Raw genomic sequence first — 16,843 nt, 5'->3', positions numbered from 1 at the left:
TTGTCTAATTATGAACTGTAGATCCAGTTTGATTTATACGATAATTAACTGGCCGATCAATGCGCAGCACTCGTTGCATCAGTAAACAGAGAGAAACAAAGAGCGGTAGAAGAGGACATGCCACTGGAGTGTAAATTTGAAACTGAATTATCCCTGTGTCTTCTCCCACAATGCAGTGCACCGGGTTACTGTACGTATGCGGCCATATGGGCTCAGTCTAGCATTACTGTCACCCCTCATTTATTATCGTGAGGGAAGATGGCCCTGCTATGCCCCTCAAATCCTCTTAGTCAACATTTAGCTGATTGATTTTTTTTCCCCGCCGTCTACCTCGATTCAGATTATCAATGCGATAAAAGCAGGAAGTTGTATATTATTGATGTTGCTCGTGGGTTGGATGGATGGACGAGAGAGAGACGCATAAATGTTTCAGCGTTGTCCAGAGGAATGATTTCAACGTGACGTTATTACATTTAAAAGCAGAGCAAACCGAGTGAAAAAGAAAAGAATGATGTGGATGTGATTCAATCCCTTGAGCAAATAACCTGTTACACATGGAGGAGCAGCGGATTACAGGGAAATTAGACTTGTCGTTTCTTGTGAGCGTGATCTCGAGGATTGTTCTCATGAAGATTAATAATGTGTCGGCGTCTTCAATCAAATAAAAGCTCCACAGATATGATATAAGTGTGGGGAGCATCTGTCGGACATTGAATTTACAATACAAACACAATGTTAATTTCGCCCCCTGCCTTTTTTAATTCCTACTGCCGGCCTCCACCACACAGATCCATGATGATAGTTTCAACTCAGGAAAATACGATCAAGCAGGTTCCCCATAATAAAAGTATATTCCCCTTCAGGCTATAAAGGCCGTTTAAGAGACAAATCAGCTTTTTTTAAACATGTGGTTTAGCTTCATGTTGTTTAAGACAGTTGAGTCCTGAACGACTCTGTCCTATGTGTTCTGCAGATGGCACCACACACTGCTTCTCCCAGATTGAATGTATATATCTCTGAGATCCTTCATGAGGTTCGGACGATTCCCTTCCCCGATCCTCTCCCTCTGAACTAAACTAAATGATGATCACGGAGATTATGCATTGGTAATTCCTGCCAGGTCTTTAAAAGAATGCCCATGCTGTGCGCTTAATGCTCAGCGGAGGGATTATGCAGACCCCTACATGTGGTGTTGTGGCTGCATACCTCCAGTCAGACTAAACCCAATCTGTTACAGATTTGGACTAAAGAAGAGAGGTGCAGCGAGCATGAGGGGGTGGGCGGAGCGCTGTGCAGACCTGTGTCCATGCTTTACTGTACATTCCACTGCATCTATATCATGAAGGATCAGAGCTAAACCTCCCTTTGGACACAGTATTTTTATCTATGCGTATTAGGACGTTAAAAAAAGAACCTTGGCTTGTGTCAAGGCTGTGAGCTCCATTTCTCTTCTCTTGATTCTCTGCTCTTTTTTCAGCATTTTTTTTATTTTCCCTCTGTGGTCGAGGCAAACCCAAATCCCTCTACAGTTTCCCCTTGAATGTGGGTCCAATTAAACACATATGTGGATTTTCTCATATCGAAGCTCATAAAAGGTAAACTCAGGCGATTTACATTACATTTACATAAGGAATGCTAAGTAACTACACGTGTGAGGTGTGAGCATCTCGATCACAAGCAGATGGTCGTTACTATTCATCATTCCCTCACCCAAGGTGTTTCATTGAGCATGAATCTCATAACCAGACATGATTTTTCATACGTGAAGGTTGTATCGTGTGTTTTATTATTATGATTATTATTATTAAGTTGTAGTTAACTGATAGGTGGGGCTCTGGGCACTTCATTAAGCCATCGGGGCATGTAGGACAAAAGGAATAAAAAATAGTATGTATATATAACTATATATCCAAATATAATACTATATATGCATGTGTGTATATATATCTATATATGGGCTACATGCTCACACACATATGTATTAATATTATAAATATATATAATATATGTATATCTTAGTTACGTAACATATGTATGTCTGTAGTGTATGTTTAATGTAGTATATATGTATGTGTGTATTCAAGGACTGTACTTATCATTATCGTATCATTGTATGTTCAAGTACGTTAAAGAAAAGTACATGAAAAAAACGTATGTAAACAAAACCGAAATAAACTTTTGGAAACAAAAAACAGCACGAAAAAAAGCATCAAAGCAAGAAATCCATCAAATCTAATCTGTAACGTTTTATAAAAGAAATCTGGAAAATAATGGCATTTTTTCCAGCTCAAATCTTTAAAAGCAAATTTTAAAATCTATGTTTGTCAATTTCCTCTAACAAACTAATATGTTTAATTGATGAATTGGCTCAATTATGAATCTGTCTGAATACAAATATCCTGAGCATCACAGTAGCTGCAGTGGGTTAAGAGGAGGTTGGAGATGCTGTGGCGATGTGTTGCTGCACCCTAGTGGTGAAACAACAGGTGAAACACTGGATGAAGCAGATTGAATTTCAACAAACAACAAAAAGAAACAGAAGGTGTTTTTTGTAATTTAAACAGTTTGTTTTTATTCAGTGTTTATTTCCTTGATCTGTTTTTCTTTTGCAAACATTCTGCCAGCAGGTGAAGTTTACATGGATTTATTCTGCTGACCAAAAGAAGCGCTGCTCATTAACTTAGAATCAAGCAAGTTTAAAAAAAATAAAAGGAAACAACTTTTTACTGCCAGACAATGAATCAGTCCAACCACACACCCACACACGCACACACGCACACACACGCACACACGCACTCGTTAATTTAAAAAAGCAAAATAGCGATGCACAAACAGGACTGTGGAAACTAGTGATTATATGCAGCAGAGGTATAATTGCTTCTAATTACAGTATTGCCTCATTGTTCCTCTCTACCTCTAATTTACCACATTTACATCTCATGAAGACAATACAACTTTGGTTTCACGACTGTGAAAGTTAAGTCACGGCTGCAATAAAATATTCAGGACCTTTTTCTACTCACAATTGAATCATATATATATATAAATCGAACATATGTGAAGCTTTAAGCGTTAAGGACATGAAGTGACAGAGTAAAAGCTTCTATAGTAAAGATAACAGATAGTGAGGTGCTGTATCTACATTAGCTTTATAAACATACGCAACATAGCCGCTAAGTGCAAGCATCAAAGATATAATTACATATCAAGTGCTGGATATTCCAACACTACTTAAGCAATACTTCTTGCAAAACCGCTCATAACAAAAATGTAAGAAACTTAATTACATTGCATATTTGTTGCTATAGAAACATTTTCTCGTAGAAAGAAAATTAAATACCAAAGAAAATCGCTGAGATGTCTAACCTTTCGCTCTAGCTGAGTAAATACTTCACAATTACCAATTACATTCCAAATAACCATATATAACCTCAGATCAGGCATCAATTGTTGTTTAAGGTGGGGACACGGGGTTGGATGGTCACCCTTCTGACCGGAGTCTGATCTGCGTTGCGATTGGCCACCAGCTCCTGCAGCTGCAGGGCCCCTCCACCAATGAAACAGAACGCTGGACACACCGGGCCGGAGCAATCCACGTGACCCTCCCACAGGGGACGCAGGGAATGGGCGTCGTAGAAGGTGACGCGACCCTTCTCAAAGTCAAGGCACACACCCAGCCGGGGCGGCAGCGGGTAGGTGAGGCCTGTGGGTGAGGAGGGGCTGTTGCCGTTGGTGATGGGGTCTCGGATACCGTTGCCGTGGTTGCTGTGGTGGTGGTAGCTGTGCTGAGGCAGGTAGATCTTACCCATCCCCATGGTGAGGAAGCAGAAGGGTGGAGCGGAGTCCAAGGCGTCCTCTGCTCCACTGTCATGACCACTGTCTGGGTCGTAGCTGCAGAGAGACAAATAACGCTTGGTCTCCTTTATACAAACAGTTCTGTCAGGTTTGCTTTCACATGACTATTGTACCATCAGCAGAAGGTGGTCGTTTCAAACATTTATCAAGTATTGGGATCTTTCTATTTTGATGTTTTTGGTCATTTTTTTTAACTTGTTTTCATGCACTCGCTCTCATGTGACCTGGGTTGATGGAAGCAGTGTTCTTTGCAGTCTATAGCTGGATTATTAGTTATTGTGACAATTAAATAAACTAAAGATCAGTTCCAAACCAATTTATAATCCTATTTGTGCCTTTATTTTCCACTTAAACACAAATGTGATTTTACTTTACACCAAATTATAATTTTAATGTTCCCAAATCATCCAAGCTACTCCACACTCCACTTTCCACATGATACAGAAAAGAGACTGCACCTCCACTGGGATTGACTGGACTATAACATTCTGCTATTTCCTTTACTTGTGTTCATTATTCAAATTACGGCTACTCACCGTGGACTGGCCATGTCTTGAGGGAGGTGAAACCACTCCTGCAGTTTGGATTCTAAACCAACTCCCACCTGTTCAAAGGAGAAAATCAATCAATCAGTCAATTGGAAATTCATAATTTAATTGTTTTATAGGAAATCTTCTTTTTGACTAATCACTAAAACATTCATGAACATGTAAAATATTGAACTAGAATTGACTTACCTTCACTAAGTAAGAGCCCGGCTCCACTGAGCATGCCCAGTAGTGACGCCCCTGTGTGATCGCCACATCCCCGACCAGAAGGTCCGAAGTCAGGTGACAGGAAGTGAGGGCGTGGTCAGCGGCCTGCAGCAGAGAGAGGCCAGGGACGCTACGAGCCCCACGCTGCTCTTTACTGACCACCAGCCGGTCGGCATGGAGACCCCAACGAGAATCCAGATAGAAGTTGAGCACTGTGATGGGGGACGCCACAGAAACAGGAAAGAAGGGAAGAAGACGTGAGGTCAAGGAGAAGACACAGGTGCATTCAGAAATGAGGTTTAGGAGGCAGTGGAGGGAAAGTGCTGCAGATTAACAGTCAGAAAGCAGCGAGGAGAAACAAGGAGAATAATAAACGATTGAGAGGAAAGACCATAGACTGTAAATAAAGAGAGAGACGACATGACTGATCCCCAAAAGTCACGCCACGTCACCTAGATCACTCCCTGATGTAGAGTCCGGCACCGGGTGGAGTAACCCCGCAAAAAGGTGGTGTAATGGGTAAAAAATATATCTGTATGAATTCACAGGTATGGGTAAAAAATGAGCCAAACCGAAATGTGTTTCTTTCTGAAGAAATCCGAATTGCTCAGATGACACTTCTTACAGAGAACTAGCTAGTACATAAAAAAGGATGATATAAAGACTTTTACTTTCCCGAGAAAGCAAAAAGCTAAATATGACAAAACCTGTATCCGGGTTATATTAGCTTGATTTCGGGAGGAAACAGAGGAGCGTCGTCCATCTTTATTTACAGCCAATGGGAGAGGAGAGAGGAAACGGAGAGCAGGCATGCACGTCCTCCCACCAGCACTGCAAGAGACAAGCACACTGACCTATACAATGATGACTCAGGGAGTAAAACAGAGAAGGTATAGCAAAGAAACAGCACTCTCCTTCAACAGAGAGGTACAGAGGGAACATTCGCAACAGCAGGAAGGAAACAAATGGCCTTGGAATACAGAGACGGGAGGAATTCAACAACTTCACCATTTAAAAAGCCCTGGATCTCAATCCGATCCAGGTTGTTAAGCCTCAGGTCTTAACAAAGTGCAAACCTCATCATCAGTGTTCGCACAGATCTCGTTATCGGGAGACAGAGGGGTGAGTGGGCGGAGGATGCATGATGGGATGACCACAGACTGAGAGAGGAGCAGAGAATCATGGGGGGGGGTCGAGGGACATGAATGCACTTCTTACGTTCCATAGGAGGTGTGTAGGTTGGCAGCGTGGATGTAGCGCAGAAGAGGATGACAAGTACAAAGCTGTGAGATGGAAATGGTGCATGAGAGAGAGATGAGGGAACAGAGAGTAAGAAAGTGAGGAGATGTGAGGACAGGTGGGGAAACAACTGAAAAAGAAGATGGGGATGGGTAGAAAAGAAAGAGAATGAATTATTAAGACTTTCACAATGCTTTTTATTGTGACTGGTAAATAATTGCAGGTGTGAGGAGATGAATGGCTCCTGGATGACAGCGACTGCAGCTCGCTGTGTGGATATCTCTCTCTTTTTTTCCCGGAGCTCTCATACACTTTGATTTAAGTGGTTTTACGTCATCAACCAGAAATAACCGAAGATTCCTCCATATTTGTTTTGGAAGACTCAATACTTGATGCAGGTGAGGAATGAATCTTCTGACATGTTGAGGTGTAATCATAGTTCATCCCAACTTTTTAGGTCCATCTTTCAAAAAAATTCACAAAATTAAATACAACACTACTAAAAAATAAGTCTATTGAGGTAATAAACAGGTGCAAATAAATAAATAAAAAGTTATTATTTTAAAGAGTAATGAAAACTTGCCCAAGCTGTAATCATCCACGACATTTTACATTATGGTCTTTAACTTACCAAACTTTTGTCTGTAGTTCTTTTGAAACAGAGACTACACTTCCCTTGAGGAATGAGAGGATTCAGGTGAACCAGGCTGTTTGTTGGCCTCATGTGTTGCTGCTTTTGAAACCTGTCCCATGTGTGGAAGATTTCTCGCATGTAAATAACAAATTGGCGACTCTATACACACCCAATATTCATGACTTTTTAAATTGTAATAATTTGATTTCATAATGTTACGAATCATTCTACTCTTTATTATTTTGATTTTTTCTTTTCACATCAATATTTCATGTCTAAAAGTGCTCTTCACTTCTTGTTACCAGGGGAACTGACAAACTAGGGCAGAGTTTGACCTTTTGTTTTACCCGTCTGTGCGTTGGGTGCGGCCTCCCCTGTGGCAAAGTCAAACTCTCTCTGTCAACTTGTTAATGAGAAGAGTTCAGCGTGCACGCTCACCTGGTGCAGGTGGGGTGTGCAGGTACACCTCCTCGCTGTACTCCCCGTATCCCGCCTTGTTGCAGCCTCTCACGCGCAGCACGTACACGCTGTCCATCTCCAGCCTGTCAATCACAGCGCTGGTGCCGCTCACTTCGTCCAGTCGCTGCCAGCCCCAGCGGGCGGCGGCCAACCCTCCTCTGAACCCGCCTCGGGACGCCCCTCCCGGCACCACGCCCCGGCGCCGATACTCCACGGAGAAGTGCCAGGCCGGCGCAGAGTCTTGGGGCAGTCGCCAGCACAGAAAGAGCTGGTCGTAGGCCAAAGTACGCTGGGTGTCAATCACTGGAGCCAAGGGCGCTGTGATAAGTACATTGAGTCTCTGTTAGTAAAAAGGCTGAAATAAAGGTGTCAGTGTTGTACAACCAGCTTCATTTTTATCACATTCGCTCACTATATTTCACGGCATTGCAGCTTTATTACACAGAGTGAGGCTACACCCATACTATTACGTTTTAATTTGTAAAACGGCATTTTCATCTCTCAGTCCACGTGAGTGTTTTGGCTCCACATGAGTTTACGTCAATAACAATGCGCCTGAACACGCATATCACGTGACGACTCACATAAACGGGGCATGTGCTCGTCTCCTGTGCACGTAATCAGTAACATTTAACAGTAACATTGTAAAATGCAGAATTTAGGTCATGTGACGGATCTAATCTAAAAGACCCAATCAGCAAGTGGTTGTGAGCGTCTACGTCATCGTTTCCAAACTTCTCTGTTTCCGCCCGTTCAGACTAAAACGCTGCTCGGAGTTTTCAGACTAAAACGAGGCCAGCAGCGTTTCCACAGGTCTCAGTTTTAGAAGCTCTAAAACTCCAGAGTAGTGCAAACGCCAGGCGTGTTCGTAGCAGATTTGATGCTATTTCGAACAAAAACATCGTAGAGATAGGACGTCATTAAAAGCTTGTCTCTCCCTCCTTCTCTGCCTATTCACTCGCTTCTTTCCTCGCTTCTTTTCTTATCTTGTCTCCTTCTACTGTCTCCATCCCTGCACCCTCCCCTCCTCACCCTGGATGAAGTTCAGCTCCGTCAGGAGTTTGAGTTCTTTGGAGACGTCCAGCTGGAAGTGTCTGAATGATGGATCGGCAGCCAGACTGAAATGCTGGAGATTCTCAATAGCTTTACTCAACCTGGTGCGGAGGGAAACAGGGGAAGCAGTGTTAGAAGAATAGAGGGGGATGTTCACATGATGCTTCCATCAGGCTGTGTGGGAGGAAGACAGATTGATAAGGAGGCAGTGGAGTAGGATTATTTCTAAAAGATAAGGCTGACATCATTCTGTATTTATCTCAACATTATCAAATTTCATAAAATAACAACACATAAATATTTCTCTCAGTTCTTTCCAACTTCCAGTCTCTTCATTTCTCCTGAAGACAGGTTATAGAAATATTGTTTTATTTTTGTAAAGGTGCAAAGTGATTCCCTGAAACCTGTAGAGCTGTCGGGTTCAGAAAAAAACAGAACAACAAACAAAAGTAAGTTGTGCTATTTTCAGCTGCGGATGAATACTTGGTGTACTAGTGAGTTTTAAAGGGAACAGGACAACATAATGTGAGTTGGATTGACACTTAATAATATCCTGTGTTCATGGCTTTTAATAGTTTTAGCAAAAAAACACTTGCGATATTTTTATCAGTTCAATTTTGGTTTAGGTCATTGGTTTAGGAGTTAAGTTTATTATAATTGATATTACTAAATAATATAGCAAAAACCCTGTTTCCCTCCTCTTTCCTACATTTCCTGTATCTCTGCACTTTCTGTTATCAGGAACACTTTCAAAAAACAAGACATAAATGGACTGTTCAATCAAGACAGAGAGCAACGCCAAAGATATACGAATGGAGGACCTGTTATGAGTCTGGCGAGCAGCCTGCACAAAGCAGGGCTGGTCTGACTCTTTCAGTAGCTCCTGGGTGAACGCCATGAGCCCCGCGTGCTCCATCAGCCCCCGTCTCTCCGCCACTTGAGCAGACAGCGCCTCGCCTCGTTTCTGCCGGGCCATCTCCAGAGCCTGGGTGAGGGAAGCGTGGCGCTCAGCCAGAGCGGCGGTCAGATCCCTGATGCTCTGAGCCAGCTGCTCTCGGGCGGACACGCTGTTTACCTGGTGATGAATGACACAGACGGACGGAGCTCAAGCATCTGAGGACTGTAACAGCCAGCGGAGGCTAACTGATGCACTTGAGTGATGTTGATTCATTCGAGGCTTTTTTCTGTGAGAAGATTCGCCAAAACATTCAGTGTTTGAAGTGCACCGAAACAGATGAAATGAATTATCTCTGCCAAGGAGGTTGTGTTTTCACCGCTCCCCGTTAGTTTGTTTGATGGCTGTTTAGTTTTATGTTTGTCACGATGACATGAAACCAACTGAATGGATTTCCACGAAACTTGGTGGAAGGATTGAACATGGCGTCATGAAGGTTTGGCACAAATGTGGACTGATGGGTCAACCAGACATAAGCAAGTAAGATGTTGTTTTTAACATTTTCACCCATTTCCGAGGGAATATTTCATGGATCTTAATGGAAATCATCAGGCCTGTTTTGGGAACTATGGTGATTGGTATGATTTCTGTGAGTGTGTAATTTCATGTAGCTTGATTGAATCTAAGGGGACTGTTTGGCCTTGGTGGAGGTTTGTGCCAATCTAGTTTGCTTGTCAGTTACAAGGATTACTCGAAACTCCTGAACCAAATCAGGAAGGCATCAAATTTAGAGTTCATCTGGGTTTAATAAAAATGTGCAGAGCAAGGATTTTTTTGTGATGATCTCTCCAAGTTACTGAAATTTAGTTTGACACAAAGGGTGACTGGTGTAAATCAACAGACAGGAACCTCTGTAATTTGTGTATATCTTTCTGATGACTGGTGTCACCTCCACGTTCATCAACATTTCGTCAGCCCTATAAGTATTAATCACCTCGGTCTGGGTGATGCCGCTCTCCAGCTGGGTAATCTGAGCCAGAACTGTGTCCTGGTTGGACAGAATGTAGTTCATCTCTTTTGTAATCTTCTCCTGTCAAACGACAAGTACACAGCAGACAGCTTAATTGTCACACACATCATTACATGAACTCTGCATTGAACCATTGTACTTTACTGATCTACAATCTCTGATCTCGACTGTTTGTCTCCGATACACTGAAAGCTGCAAAGATTTTCCTATGGATCATTCATATGACTACGAACTTCAATCTCACATTTTATTTATGCGTTTTATTCATTTTGCAGGATATTGAGTGAAAACGAGTTTGGTTGAGCGTCGTACCTTCAGGGCTTGGTAAGCCTGGACCACAGGGAGAACTTTGTGTCCGGTGTGGATGCGGCGCAGTTTGCAGAGAGGGCAGAGCAGCCGCTGACACGTCCGACAGTAGAAGTGCAGCTTCTCCTGGTCGTGCTCCGGACAAGTCAGAACCTGAGGAGGAGAGACAGGTTCAACGTGCACGAATGTTGCATGTTTTGCTGATGTTATATTGCCTAATAATAATAATGACAATGATAATGACTTTTTTTATGGACTACACAGTCGCCTACATCTATAAAAACCTTAGTATAGGTAAATTTAATAATGAATAAAGTTAATAGTTATAACTTTTGTAAATAGTGCCTTTTCAGATTCTTTTTTATTGTAAAATAAAATGTCTCTCATCCCATTATTCATGTGGATGAACAGTGAGTGCCTCCCTGTCTAACCTTTGGTCTGAAGTTGAGTGTAGGCTGGATGTGCTCGTGCTGTGCCCGTGGCGTCCCCCATGGGTGATACAGCTTGAAACACTCGTTGCAGAAATTGGACCTGCAGTCGGCGCAGCCCTTCGTGGCCTCCAGAGCCTGAGGAGGCTTACAGAACTGGCACATCACGGCCACGCTGCCCAGGCTTACTGTGTGTCTGTATCTGGTGGAGGAAGAAATAACACAAATATAATTTTTTCTTTAGACATGCAGCTGTGATTAAATTACTTATTTTATCAGGAGAGGACTGCTAAACATATTTTTGGAAACAAAAACAGCAAAAGAGTATAAATTGAAATGTTTCATGAGGAAAAATATGTAAAAAGCCAAATGTAATGGTGTGAAAATGTATAACACAAGAGGGCAAAATGTCCAGTGTGAAAGAATGAGACAAACAGTATTGAATAGGTGATAAAGTGACCACAAAGCTACAAGACAGGGGAAATGCACAGTCAGCGGGTTTAGCTACAGTGTGTTGCAGTGCATGCTCTGCAGGATTAATGAGCAACTCAGCTCAGGACTGAACTCACACCTTCTGGTGTTTGGATCAAGTAATTTGGCCCCAAACATCATCAGCACTGTCAATACTGCTGTGTGTGTGTGTGTGTGTGTGTGTGTGTGTGCGTGTGTGTGTGTGTGTGCGTGCGTGCCTTTGTGTATGTGTGTGTGCGGTACCCACCTCTCAACTATACGCTCCAAAGTGAGGTTGCGCAGACAGTCGGTGAGACCCTTCTCTCCCAGCTCCACGTCCCGGCCGCAGGGGACACAGGGGAACATCATCACCAGGGCTGGGCCCTCCTTGCGGCGTCGCCCTCCATGCGTCCCGTATCCCGGAGACCGAGGCATGGATGGCGACGGTGGGTGGGGACCTTAATCCAAGGATAAGGAAAGCAAGTTATGAGCAGAGGCAGACAGGAAATGACAGAAAATGATGTTTTAAAATCCAAATTAAAACTCAATGCAGTCACAACAAAAAATGCTTTTTAATAGCATGGGTTAGCATGTTTAATCAACCCAAGGTTCAGATATCTCCGCCTGTGACCTCACCTGATCGCAGCACGCGGTCAATGGGTCGCTGCTCAGCTTTAGGCGTAGGCCGGCGTGCCTGGCGGGGCGAGCGGGTGTTGGGTGTGGAGGCTGGGGAGTTGGGCTCTGGGGGAAGCTCGGGAAGCGGGTAGCCACTTGCCACCAACACCTCGGAGGCACACATGAGGCAGACGCTGTGCTGGCATGGCAGGACCACGGGCTGTTTGACGATGTCCTTACACACGGGACAATGCAGCTCTTGCTCCAGGCTCCTCATGTTAGACTGTGGGAGGAAAAGAGGAGACAAAGTTAGACTAAACCACATTTTACCTCCTATGCAAATGTCAGCTGAGTGCATACCTCCATACGAGTCCCCTTAAATTGAATTAAGCCACACCAAAGTGCACACACTCATAGATATGAGTCCCTTAAATATGCCGTTTTTTTTTTTATCTTGCATTATGCCCTGGGAAATTGGTGATTTTAATCTGAATCCCTCTAATTAAAGAATATTCAATCTGACCAGGCACTTAAAGCCAAGAACTCGAAGGTTTTGAGCTCAACAGAACCAGAAAAGTACAGAGGTCCCTATCCAGCCTACTTACTGCTGAACTATAGATTCAGGGTCATAGAAGAGATGAATTGAGAGAGAGGGACGGGGCAAAGGGAAAACGTGTCTCGGACAACTTGACAGCACGCATCAGACTTCTTAAATATAGATAAAGACGTTAATTATTCAACCACTGCACATAGTCCATCCCTTCCATCACCACACTGCAACATCCGTATGGGGGGGGGGTTCCAATCTTTCTTTAAGAGTGTGGTCTTTCAGTTTGAGAGCAGGATTTATTGACTTCAAGTTCTCACTCAAAACCTCAGTTAGACCCTCCTTGTGCTTAGATTTCCTCTGCAAATACAAAACGTCTGAGTGCAAGCGCACAGTTTGAGCACAAGCAGAGCAAATCTGAGCACAAGCAGGTACTATGTGAGTGCAAGCACGGGGATTTGAGCAGCATTACAAAATCTGAATCGATAAGTCCTCCTCTTAAACTGAAAGACACACAAACAAAGATCTCATACTCAGCTCTATTCATGCTCTGTTGAATGTAAAGTTGGTGCGATGTATTGTCATGAAACAGGACATTAATCAGTTAGCACAGTTTGATGATGGTGAGTTAGTTTTTTTTACCTCAATGCTGAACCAGCGCCTTCCCTTTATGTAACCACAGGGGTCAGAGCTGATGGGACGAGTCAAAGGCTGCGACTCGAGAGCAGCTAGCGTGTCCCTGCCCCGCTCAAGGACACGGGTTTGACAGGAGAGGACACAGTGGCTGTTGCAGAAGCCTGTGACTTCACAACTACAACTTCTGTATGTCACAGAGAAACAAGATGGTGAAACCACTCAAATTTCTTCGAGTGTGCATTCAGATTTTGTGTTGAGCCAATATTTCCCAGTGCAGTTACAAGTTACATTTCTTATTGATTTTTGACAGTTTGACATATTGTTTTATTTTGTGCCCTTGACACACAACCTCAACCTGAAACCTAAACTGTTGCAGCACCTCTGACACAATGAGTTGACTTCAGAAACCCGGATGAGACAAAGTGACAGACTGTGCTGCAGAGGGGATTTGGAGATTCTGTCACTGCTGTGATGTGATGTGAAGTGATGCAGCATCAGCAACACAGACCACCACTGGCTCTGCATGGGGCTTTGCAGAATCAGGATAATGTGCACGAGATCATGCACAGTAAAATCGCTGCATCTCAATTTCAGAAGGAGAAGAACTCGCACCTAATGCAGCAGAATGATGAGACTGATACACACAAGGTAATTGAGCGAACAAGCAATGTCTTCCCAGTTTACATAGGCACGTTATATTCAATAACCCAGTTTCCCAGTGGGGCTGCATGAGGCTGCTCCCTCTGTGTCATTCTCCAATGTCAACTCCGGCCTGTCTTTTTCCTCCTCCTGTCGCAAATTCAGGCGACAACTGCACCTCCAGCAAACTGCAAACACCACCGCGCACTGCAGGCCCGCGTTATGCGTCTGAAACCGGGTGGTTGCGCACTGCTAAAAGCCGAGGCCGGCGTAAAAACGCGCCGCAGCGGACAGCGCATCCTTACCTTCACCTGGAATCTGGGCGCCATGGCAGCAGAGCAGACTACGTGCACGTTTCCCCAGCATCAAGAGAGCGCTGCCTCTTGGATGAGGAAAAAAAAAAAACGATGGGAGGGGTTTTTAGCCACCCCCTCCTCCCTCCCTGTGAAAGCAGCAGCATGAAGAGAAGCTGCTCTGGTGCATGTGCGCGAGTGGAAACCTGTAGTCGACCCCACCACACACCACCTCTGCCAATTATTCATATCACTTCACCAAATAACGACCGATGCTTTTTACGCACGAATCCACACACACACACACACACGTCTCCTCCCTCCCTGCATCAGCACCAGCAGCCAAAGCTCCTGCATCCCGTCTCCATGGAAACGAGCATCCAGTGAAAAGAAGAACAAAAAAACTAAAAACCTGTGATTTCAAGTCTGCTTCTTTAATGCTTTATTAATTTATAACACTTCAAAACACCCTCGTGTATCTAATCAAAGAGAGCAGATGATTTTTGCTCGCCTCTGGTGTAGCCCACTGAAAGAGGCGCTCCATGCTGGACCTCCATTACACCAGGAAACACAACCATTCATTTTCTACACCAAGGGTAGGGGATAGCCAGTATTTAAATCGGTATTTATATCAAAGCCTATTCCGTTTGTTTTTACTATCTCTTTATTCTGGGTGCAGAATTTAAAAAATAGCCGGAATATAGGCCCTTCTTTTCCGGAACGTGAAACCCGGAGACGTTACATCCACACACCGTTAATGCCGTTCTCCGCTTAAAAATACAGGATGCAGCCATTATGACCATAAAGGTCTATTTTAGATGTGTAGTCTATGCACAGCGACAACAGAGAAAAAACACGTTGTACTCACACTGATTCGAACCAAAGCTTCCATCGTCGACGTGACTGTTTTTAAATCCATCTCTGCCATTTTAAGAAAACAGCTCCCCCGTTTTCATCATCTGGATACAAACCGAGACGTATCTAGGCCACAGGCCATGAGGAACATATTAATAACTCCGAAAATGTGCAGCTTTGATCCGCTAGATAATAAGGATCGGTCGGTTTATCCATCTTTACCCATTTTTACGCACGGGGGGAGGAAAAAAGGGGCTGATAAACATCAGCTTCTGGGAATAAAAATACAGAGAAGAAGGCGCAGATGGATAAATGTGATGTGAATGTCAGTGTGTCCACGCTGAATATTAACAGATGCCTGTAGCTGTGTTCCTCACCCAGACAACCCGCCCCCCACCCTTACCATCACGCACCGGATGCGTTCAAATTATGTGGCACACACACACAGACACACAGCAGGGTGACAGATTGATGTCATCGGATGGGAGAAGCGATCTGAGTCTTCCATCAGAGAGGAAACGTGGATCTCCAGGCAGAATGTAACGCAGACCGACATCAGCAGCCGTTTATAGTGATTCATAGGCTGCATGGAGGCAGAAGAAAGGAGAACGTCAGGCTGCTACAGCTCCAGTAACATGTTCCAGGTGTAACTTACATTTCTTCCTCTATCTGGTGAACCTGAAGCTTTGGCTCTTGGGTTTGATTGATCTTACCTGGATCTAATCCGACTTCAAAGATAGAAGCCTGGTTTTGGCAATAAATCTGTTCTGGGTTGAGAAGAAGCACAAGACTCCTGACAGCAGATTGTGATTTTATTGATTGTATTGTATCACTGAATGATAGTAACAGGTAGAAGCTCTTCTGACAACTTTATGTACTTTTGGGTTGTTTGATCTTTGACAATGCATCTTATTATATAATGTATCAAAAAGTCAGACTCAGAGAATAAGTAAATGGAAAAAAGTACATTTTCTAGTAGAAGTATGAAGTAGCTTCAAATGAAAATACTCAAATTATGTACAAGTACCTAAATATTTAAGTACAATACATCAAACTCCCAACTCTGTAGCAACAACAAGTTAACAAGTTAATTTTTGTTGTGTTCTGGTAATAATAATAATCTGTGTGTGCAGCCAGTTGTGTTTATTATGCATGCAGAGCATCATGTGTAATACCAGTCAATTCCACATGGCGTCGCATATATAGGGCTCAATCGAATTCAATCAATTACAGTAGAAACGTATTGATAATTGCATAAAAGACACAGCATAATCAAATGCTCTAACAAGAAAATTATGGGACAGGTCTGTGTATAAGTATATACACATAATTACATCATAGCTGCAGCACACAAATATAAGTGCTTCACTTTACACACATCAAATCCAATAGAAATCTGTCCCATCTGTCACTACACGTGCTCTTGACATTAATAAACAAAGCAGACGAAGGACACTTGTAGCTTTTATATTCAAATATGCACTTGTCTTTTCTCAAGGTTGACACACAGTCAGGTTGTAATGCCATGTTTTCACCACAAGATGGCGCTCCACCAGAGAGTTGAACAGAATGAGTGAAACAAAGAAGAACATGTATTTAATGATAATAGTAAAAAAATAAAATGTCCCCAAAACGAATATTCTTTCATTTCAACATCTTTTGTCGATTTCCAAATCATTGTCAAAATGGAGGAGAATGTTCTGGAATGTAATTTGTTTATTTCAGGCTCTATTATAATGGACAGTGTCAGTAAAGTATATATGATGTAACTAAAGTACTGAAGCAGCCTCCATCGATTCAGAAAACATAAAATAATAAATTAAAATCATATCGATAATTAAAATCTCTCATTGCAACTTTCATAAGAAATGTATTGTGTTCTGTTTTGGTGTAAATCCTTTGATCACATGTGTCGTTAATCACTCAATGAGGGACAATAGCTGCTGATTAGTGAAGTCCTCTCGTATTGTGTGTTAAAATGCTGTTGATTGACTTTCCCACATTGTCTCCCACTCACTCCCCCACTCTTCTCTTATGATAAATCCCCCTCTTTGATTATTCATTAGCTAAAATCCCAAGTTTACTCAATTACGTAATTTTATAAATCACACATTTTTATTAGAATAGTAAATCTACACTGTTCTTAAGTTAATA

The 16,843-nt window shown here is 42.9% G+C and overlaps 1 protein-coding gene across 4 annotated transcripts; it reads right to left on the bottom strand.

Annotated features, from left to right (window-relative positions):
* Nucleotides 1-2,545: 2,545 nt before the first annotated feature.
* Nucleotides 2,546-15,105, bottom strand: trim46b (tripartite motif containing 46b). Of its 4 annotated transcripts, none has more exons than XM_035181999.2 (12): nucleotides 14,703-15,099; nucleotides 11,741-12,002; nucleotides 11,373-11,562; nucleotides 10,658-10,856; nucleotides 10,233-10,379; nucleotides 9,885-9,980; nucleotides 8,817-9,070; nucleotides 7,975-8,096; nucleotides 6,922-7,260; nucleotides 4,593-4,822; nucleotides 4,392-4,459; nucleotides 2,546-3,891 (listed from the first exon to the last, which is right to left on the bottom strand). In XM_035181999.2, exons 1-12 carry the CDS (start codon nucleotides 14,760-14,762, stop codon nucleotides 3,444-3,446), a joined length of 2,415 nt encoding a protein of 804 aa, XP_035037890.1. In that variant the 5' UTR covers nucleotides 14,763-15,099; the 3' UTR covers nucleotides 2,546-3,443. The 4 variants fall into 4 exon arrangements, with proteins under 4 accessions (XP_035037890.1, XP_035037891.1, XP_035037892.1 ...); XM_035182000.2 differs by lacking the exon at nucleotides 14,703-15,099 and adding an exon at nucleotides 13,847-14,135; XM_035182001.2 differs by lacking the exons at nucleotides 2,546-3,891; nucleotides 4,392-4,459 and adding an exon at nucleotides 5,829-5,979 and having other exon boundaries at nucleotides 4,609-4,822; nucleotides 14,703-15,105.
* Between the last annotated feature and the right edge of the window lie 1,738 nt (nucleotides 15,106-16,843).

The sequence above is a fragment of the Hippoglossus stenolepis genome, chromosome 17 (genome assembly GCF_022539355.2).
Source record: "Hippoglossus stenolepis isolate QCI-W04-F060 chromosome 17, HSTE1.2, whole genome shotgun sequence".
NCBI lineage: Eukaryota > Metazoa > Chordata > Actinopteri > Pleuronectiformes > Pleuronectidae > Hippoglossus > Hippoglossus stenolepis.
The sequence above is the reverse complement of the archived record's forward strand: the minus strand, read 5'-3'. Positions and strand labels throughout refer to the sequence as shown.

What these genes read in the sequence shown, in the direction of transcription:
- trim46b (XM_035181999.2), bottom strand. Translation starts at nt 14,762, where the DNA reads ATGGCAGAGATGGATTTAAAAACAGTCACGTCGACGATGGAAGCTTTG. An exon ending in TTGGAGCGTATAGTTGAGAG is followed by an intron (nt 10,857 to 11,372) that starts GTGGGTACCGCA and finishes TTCCTCCACCAG; the next exon opens with ATACAGACACACAGTAAGCC. An exon ending in CGGGCTCTTACTTAGTGAAG is followed by an intron (nt 4,460 to 4,592) that starts GTAAGTCAATTC and finishes TCCTTTGAACAG; the next exon opens with GTGGGAGTTGGTTTAGAATC.